General features: G+C 39.4%; 1 protein-coding gene across 1 annotated transcript; it reads left to right on the top strand.

Annotated features, from left to right (window-relative positions):
- Positions 1-223: 223 nt before the first annotated feature.
- On the top strand, positions 224-5,310 carry LOC113750569. The gene is made up of 3 exons (XM_027294529.1): positions 224-971; positions 1,782-1,984; positions 5,134-5,310. The coding sequence occupies exons 1-3, from the start codon at positions 224-226 to the stop codon at positions 5,308-5,310; spliced, it is 1,128 nt and encodes a 375-aa protein (XP_027150330.1).
- Positions 5,311-7,977: the final 2,667 nt, after the last annotated feature.

The following is a 7,977-nucleotide window of genomic DNA, read 5'->3' as shown; positions in this document are numbered from 1 at the left end:
AGTTGGTTGCGTTCTCGGGCAACACAATGACTCTGGAAGGAAAGAACAAGCCATTTATTATCTAAGCAAGAAGTTCACGCAGTATGAGGCTAATTATTCACTCATCGAGAAGAGCTGCTGTGCGTTGGCCTGGGCGGCTCAAAAGCTGCGGCACTACCTGTTGAGCCATACCACTTATCTTATTTCCCGATCTGATCCCTTGAAGTATCTCCTGGAGAAGCCGATGCTAACTGGACGTCTAGCTAAATGGCAGATAATTCTCTCAGAGTTCGATATTGTGTTCACTTCACAGAAAGCTGTCAAGGGGCAAGCTATAGCTGATCATTTGGCGGAAAATCCAAGGGACAATGATTATCAGCCACTCCGTACTTATTTCCCTGACGAGAGGGTCCTATTTGTAGGCGCCACGGACGATATAAGTGAGCAAAGCCCTGAATGGAGGCTTTTCTTCGACGGAGCTTCAAATTCTCTAGGAGCTGGAATTGGAGCTGTTCTGGTTTCGCCCGAAGGAAAACACTACCCTGCCGCTGCCAAATTGCAATTTGTTTGTACCAACAACATGGCTGAATATGAAGCTTGCATTTTTGGTCTCAACATGGCTTTGGAAATGGAGATCAAGGAGTTGATAGCTTTCAGCGATTCAGATTTGCTCGTGTACCAGACTTTGAAGCAGTGGATAACCAAAGATTCGAAAATTCTACCCTACCATTGTAGTCTGCTCACTTTGGCCAAGCAGTTTCAAAATTTGGAGTTTAGACATCTCCCGAGAGCCCGAAACGCATTTGCTGATGCTTTGGCCACCTTGGCTTCCATGATCCAATACCCAGATGAATTGAAGATCGAACCAATCCAAATTCAACTTCAAAACAAGCCAGCCCACTGCTGGGCTGCAGACGAGTCCTCGGATACTACTCCTTGGTTTAATGATCTTAAAGAGTTTCTCAAAACTGGGTCCTACCCTCAGCATGCCGGTATAAAAGACAAGAGTTTTCTGCGTAGAATAGCTTCCAAATTTTTTTTAAATGGTGAAGTCTTGTACAAAAGAACCTCGGATTTGAACCTTTTAAGGTGTGTTGGTGAAGATGAAGCTCAATATATGATGAAAGAAGTGCATAGTGGCGTTTGTGGACCTCACATGAATGGCCATTTGCTAGCGAAGAAAATCATGAGAACCGGATACTTCTGGCTTACTATGGAGCATGATTGTATAGACTTTGTCCGGAGATGTATAAAATGCCAAATGCACGGTGACATTATACGCGCTCCACCCACTGAGTTGCATAGCATGACCGCCCCGTGGCCCTGTTCAATGTGGGGTATGGACGTGATTGGTACAATCGATCCTCCTGCTTCAAATGGACATCGGTTTATATTGGTGGCGATCGAGTACTTCACCAAGTGGGTTGAAGCGGAGACGTTTAAACATGTGACGAAGAAGGTAGTTGCCAATTTCTTGAGAGATCACATCATTTGTCGATTTGGGGTGCCTGAAACGCTTATCACTGACAATGCCAAGAATCTGAACAATGACATGGTGGATGGACTATGCGAGCAATTCAAGATCAGACACCACAACTCCGCCATTTATAGGCCTCAGATGAATGGAGCCGTAGAAGCCGCGAACAAGAATTTGAAAAAGATTATCCGCAAAATGACTGAAAGGCATCGCGATTGGCATGAAAAGTTGCCTTATGCACTGATGGCGTATCGGACTTCTATCCGGACATCAACTGGGGCAACGCCGTATTCACTGATGTATGGAATGGAAGCCGTATTACCAGCCGAAGTTGAGATTCCTTCGTTGCGAATCCTCATGGAAGCTAAGTTGGGAGAGGCTGATTGGATAAAGCAGCGCCATGAACAATTGACGTCGATCGATGAAAGGCGATTCAATGCTATCTGTCATGGTCAGTGTTATCAAAAGCGTGTGGCCCGGGCTTACAACAAAAAGGTCCATCGGCGGGCATTTGAAGAAGGTGATAAGGTACTGAAGCGGATTTTGTCAATGCAAGATGAAGCTAAAGGCAAATTTGCTCCGAATTGGCAAGGGCCGTTCATTGTCCAAAAGGTATTACCTGGCGGAGCCCTTATTCTAGCAGAAATGGATGGACGAGCATTCCCTCAACCCATCAACTCAGATATGTGCAAAAAGTTTTTCATTTGATCATGCAAATTTTCTTCAGAAATTCATGCAAATGGCGAAATGCAAGTCAGGCCATTTTCTTTTACACTTAAAACATTTTATCCCTACTTGTCCCTTTTGAGCCATCAGAATTGACAAATTTTCGCTTGATAACCCCTGAGAATTGCAAACCCCACACTGGGGCAAAAATTTTAATTTTGAAAGAGAGGTGAGCAAGAAAAAAGGGGGAAAAGAACCCCACACTGGGGCAAATTTAGATTTCAAAGGAAAATGCAAGAGTGAGGAAAATGCAATGAAGAAAATGCAAAGAGTGAAATCCGATCAAACTGGGGCAAATTTTCCCCCGGTATCATTCAAAATCGGAAATGATTTCAAAATAGGGCAATCTCAGTTTATTTTACCCCTGGCATCGAATTTGCTTTCAAGCCTCAACTTTTCTTGAAAAACACCCCACCTGGCCTCATTACAAAGCCCAAAGTCCTGGCTTCCGTCATTTGTCGCATTTCTATTAGCAAAATTTGATAATCAACTGGCAAGTGATGTCCGTAATGCCTTCGCCTAATCTACAAGGGAAGTGCATTTTACTGATGCCTGAAACTCATATTTCTGAGTCGATTATGGTCGAGATGTTTCTTTGTTCTTTAGGCGAAAACCCGAAAGGGCGCCTCGTAAAAAAAAAAAGAAGAAGACAAAAAGAAAAGAAAAACAAAAACAAAAAGAAAAGAAGAAAAGGAAAACAAAAACAGAAAAAAGGGTGGGGGCAACCTTGGTGAAAACCCGAAAGGGCGCCAAGGTAGGTTTTCACAACAGTCGAGTTCAAGAAGGAACAGCTGGTGACCTGGTCCGTTTGGGGTTTTTCCTCATGTTTGTGATACTTATGCCAATATCGGATTCCGAAGAGAAAGTATCCGAAGTCTCGAATATGATGTTCGTTGGCTAAACTTGTATTGTTCTTCACAAATATTCTTTTGCAAAATCTATCTTTATGAATCTCTTAGTTGTTCTCAATTATTTGTGTATGATTGTCTACATTCTCTTGCATGCTCATCTTTGCCTGACGTAGGAAATAATCTTGCATATACATTGATTGTTATATGATAAATTTTCACGCATCATTCTTTCACCATTGAATCCAAATGAATGGTAAACCCAGAGGTTTGTGCAAAAATAGGGGAGTCAATCATCAGTTACAGTGAGTGACATGCAACAAAGCCGCCACCTGGATTGGGTGACGTGGTAAATCCATATTTTATCAGTCTCAGAAATTGAAAGGTTTCAAGTTCGACTAAGGCAGACGCCGCCGAGCCGAAGTACAAGCATCACAAGACTCATGTTTACACGATTCTCAAGGCGAACCGGATCAAATAATGGTGGCAAGTCCATTATTTCTTCTTTTCTTGCAGGAATGTTGCATTTACAAACAAAAGCAGCCGCTCTCTTTTGGCGCCTAAATCAATGACAGACAAAGCTTCCCAGTAAGCAAGGATTGATGTTATTTGCGAAACTCGATCATAAGAAATAACATCAGCTCTCGCTTCAATCACAAAGATCCAAATTTCCCTCTTGGTGCAAAATTTGAACTATTCTCAGGTAAAAATCTCAATTCATTATTTAAACTTCCCCAGTGAAGTCTCGTTTAAATTCCTGTTTAAATTCATGTTCGGGTCAGTCCCGTTTAAATTCATGTTCGGGTCAGTCCCGTTTAAAATCCTGTTCGGGTCAGTCCCGTTTAAATTCTGTTCGGGTCAGTCCCGTTTAAATTCCTGTTCGGGTCAGTCCCGTTTAAATTCTGTTCGGGTCAGTCCCGTTTAAATTCTGTTCGGGTTCAGTCCCGTTTAAATTTTAGTCCCGTTCGGGTAGTCCCGTTTAAATTCCTGTTCGGGTCAGTCCCGTTTAAATTCCTGTTCGGGTCAGTCCCGTTTAAATTCATGTTCGGGTCAGTCCCGTTTAAATTCTGTTCGGGTCAGTCCCGTTTAAATTCCTGTTCGGGTCCCGTTTAAATTCCTGTTCGGGTCAGTCCCGTTTAAATTCCTGTTCGGGTCAGTCCCGTCTTATTTTTCATGTTCGGGTCAGTCTCGTATTGGAATTCCTGTTCGTCGGAATCTTTTGCAGCCCAATAACACAGGTAAGTATTTGGTGTCCACTTCTTTGTCTCAAGTTTTTTCAAAACTCAGACAAAGAGGGGCAAACTGTAGACACCAAATTTTGAATAATTTGTATGTGGTATCTACTTCATGATTTTATTTTAGATCGCTTGCATTTAGTTCATTGTTGTGTGTTTTGCATTTCTAGTTGTTATTTTATTTTAGTTTTATTCATTTTGCCCTTTTAGTTTGTCTATTCATTTTTATTTTTATTTTGTCATTTTAGGTTTTTAATCACTTTTAAGTTTTAAATTTCAGTTTTAGTTTTTAGTTTTTTTTTAGTTTTTAAGTTTATAGAGTTTTTAGAAAGAAAAGAAAAATCATTTTAGTCATTTTGTTTTTATTCAATGCTTTCTTGAAAGAAAAATGAAAATGCAAAATCATAAAAAGGAGAAAAAAATTAAAGAAAAAAGAAGAAAAGAAGAAAATTCAAAAAAAAATAGGTTTTAGATGGATTGGAAAAATAAAAAAAAAAGAGAGAGAAGAGGAAAAAGAAAAAGGAAAAATTGTTCACAAAAATATGTTTACTTCTTTAAATTCAATCTTTGGGCACTTTAGTTATTTTTATTAAGTTATTTTGAGAAAAAGAAAATGATGAAAAGAGAAAATTTGAAAATTAAAAATGGCCATTTTTGTTTAGTGTTTTGTTTAAAATTATTGTTGTTTTGTTATAATTATTATTACCTGGTTTGTGTAATTTTGTTATTATTTATTTTGTCATTTCTGTAATTATCAAGTTGTATTAGTTTTCTTGAAAAAAAAAAAAAAAAAAAAAAAGAGGATCGTGGCCTGCAAGCTGCATTTTTGGCAGCTTGCAAAGGGCTAACTTCGTACGTGCCATTGAAGGGCAGGATGAAGGCAGAGGCTGGCCTTCATCCTGACCATTCAGTGGAGGGTTTAAGGGCCTTGGAGTTCCATATAAAAGCAGAAAAGAAAACATCAGCCGCAAGAGGGAATTTTTTGGAGAGCATTGACAGGCCGAAAGAAAAACTGAGCAAGGGTTTTGGGGAGAAGGGGGTCTGAAGGCAAAAACAAAAGCACAGAGAGCTAGTGTAGGAGGAAATCTGGAACCAAAGGGAACGGCTATAGGGAAAGCTAACGGGGAGAGAGGAGAGAAAGGAGAGAAAAACAGACGGCAAAAGGTGGGAGAAGGAAGGAGAGTTTTGGAGAAAGGGGGGAAGACAGAAATTAGAGAGAATGGGCATCAAGTGACGGCTGCAAAACTTAAGAAAAACAAAGGAAGGAAATAGAGGAGCTGGGTTTCGGGCAAGCGGAGAAGATCGAGAACATCCAAAACTTTCGCCGACAAGTGCCTCATCAAGGTCATAGCAGTTTCGAGGAGTTCAATCGCTTCAAGCTCAAGCGTTTTACACAGCAGTTGTTAGGGCTCCCAAGGTAACAACTTGCTTATCCTCTTCCGCCTGCACACCCCCTCTGTAATCAAGACCTGGGCTATTTGATTTTTTGTTCTCAGTCTTGCGGTTATTTTTATTTTATTTTCATGCGCTGATTGACTCCAATATGGGTATCATGTGGTAGCATCTAGGCTTTGCATTAGCGTGCATTCCCAAGACTGTTTGCATAGGAGTTATCTCTGTTTTCTCTTAGCCAGCAACAAACCTATGTTGTCTCTGGTTTCTTGAGTGGATGCTGGTTCAAATTTTCGATGTTTTTGACTCTGCCATGTTGCTCATTTGCTAAGATAAGATGCAGTAGGAGTCTAAAAGATGAGTATGTTTAAGAACAGGGGTTAAGGATTTTCTGTGATGGTTAAACAATAAATCCATGAGGCTTTGTTTGAGTCTTAGTTTGGTTCTGGTTGCGTATGAAAGATTGCTGCAACAGGTTCGAAATTCTGTTTTTATAGCAGCAGTTTTTTGAGGGAAAAATCAATCTTTTAGGCTGAGAGGGTTTTCCAGAATGGCCTAAATTACCAATGGGGTTTTGTTTGTTGTTTTATGGTGTCCCGTGTGTGTGCTTGCTGCCACTTCGAGTAGCAAGGTGTGGTGTACTATTAGACTGCCTCAAGAAGCCGAAGGCCTGCGGCAGTCATGATTTTCTTTCTTTTCTTTATTGTTCAAGTTTTGGTTTTGCATGTTATGTTATCTTTAGTGTTCGGTTGACATTATTGTTCTGTTTGGTTGAGATTTTAGCCGTGTTTGGGATGGAAAGTTGCATTAAAATGAACACAAGAATTACAGGAATGGAAATTTGCCGAGTTTTATGCTTTCTTTGCGGCATTTTTTTTTGTCCTTTGGCTTTGTTTGAATTTTCAAGGCAGTTTATGCTTGGGTGGTATTTGATGGTAATCGGGGGGGTGAATTCCTTGCATTTATTTTTAGATGTCATATTTGGTAGAGCTTGTTTGAACATTTGTATGCAAATATATCTAAGCTGAAATGAAGGAAGCAAAAGTTGCTGCGTTTTTTTGTTTCTGTCCATGGTTGCTCTCTGAGTTTGCACTTGGGTTGCATGTTTAATTTTGTGTTGAAGAGACGAGTTGGAGAGCTTAGTGCTGAGTTTATGGTTTTGGGTTTACGAAATAAAAAAAAAACATTTGAATCATGCCAAAGTGCTTGCTGGAAAATGCATATTCATTTTGCTGCACCAGAAATTTACGGTTGTGTCTTGCTATGTTCTTCCATTTGCGGTTCCAAACTTTTGCTGTTTTTGTTAGATAGTAACTCCAGCATGTTTCTTCTTGTTGTGTTGGCATGAATGAGTTGAATTTGAATAAGGAGTTGGCATGAAAATGGTTGTAAGAAAGGAGATTGATGAAGTTATACAATGCTGCAGCAATTCCTTTATTTGTGTTCATGGCAGAAAATTTGCTTCCTACGTATGCATGCATGTAAACATCTTTTAATAAAAATTATCCTTTAATCCCCCAAGTTCCCCATTGACTCACTATGGCCCAATTACATTCCATGTTCTTACAATTAGGTCCTAAAACACTTGCATTTTGACCCCCTAAATTCCCCCTTTGTCTTGTTATGGTCCAATTAGTTGAATAATTTAATCAATTTTATCATTCTAGAATCTTAATTGCTTTTGGTATGCTTTGACATGATTTTGGGTAAGACGTTTAGTGAGTTTTAGGATGCATTTTGAGATTCAATAAATTTTAATAGAATTTTTTTAGCTTGGATTTGTGTTCTAATCACATTTTTGCATTTGATTTTAATGGGTCTCATCTTAAGTCATCAACTTTGGGTAGTTTATTTTACTCTCTTTCAGAAATTTTCAGTCCTTTTAATTAAGTCCCTCTTGCATTAATTGCTTTGTACATAGTTGGTTTGTCTATGTAAACACTTTAATTGACTCAATTTAGTGTTTAACTTTCATTTTTTTTATATTTAATTTTTGTTTCATGTGATTGTTTGATAATTTAAGTGGTACCTTGACCTTTTTATTATTTTGGAGGGTAAGTTAGTAATTTCACTACGTTAGGGCGTCGCTTCAAGGGAGGTACACTCTATCCTTCATTTGCACTTCATTTGACCCTACGTGCTCCTACGTGTTATGTGAATATGCATGCCTACTCCGCTTTCCTTACCTCCTTGCATGCATTTACTTGCTTTTTACTTTTATTTAAGTTTTATGGGGTATGTGTACACCTCTTGGCTTGTAATAGATAGGGCTCGAAGAGCATTTGGTCCATTTTCCCTTCCCCTTTATGCTTTTATGGGG

The sequence above is a fragment of the Coffea eugenioides genome, chromosome 10 (assembly GCF_003713205.1).
Source record: "Coffea eugenioides isolate CCC68of chromosome 10, Ceug_1.0, whole genome shotgun sequence".
Taxonomy (NCBI): Eukaryota; Viridiplantae; Streptophyta; class Magnoliopsida; order Gentianales; family Rubiaceae; genus Coffea; species Coffea eugenioides.
This window is presented reverse-complemented; position numbering and strand designations above follow the sequence as displayed.

Coding starts and splice junctions, on each gene's coding strand:
- LOC113750569 (XM_027294529.1), top strand. CDS start 224: ATGCTAACTGGACGTCTAGCTAAATGGCAGATAATTCTCTCAGAGTTC. Junction 972..1,781: donor GTCCTACCCTCAGCATGCCG/GTATAAAAGACA, acceptor CCGTATTACCAG/CCGAAGTTGAGATTCCTTCG. Junction 1,985..5,133: donor CATTTGAAGAAGGTGATAAG/GTACTGAAGCGG, acceptor GTGCCATTGAAG/GGCAGGATGAAGGCAGAGGC.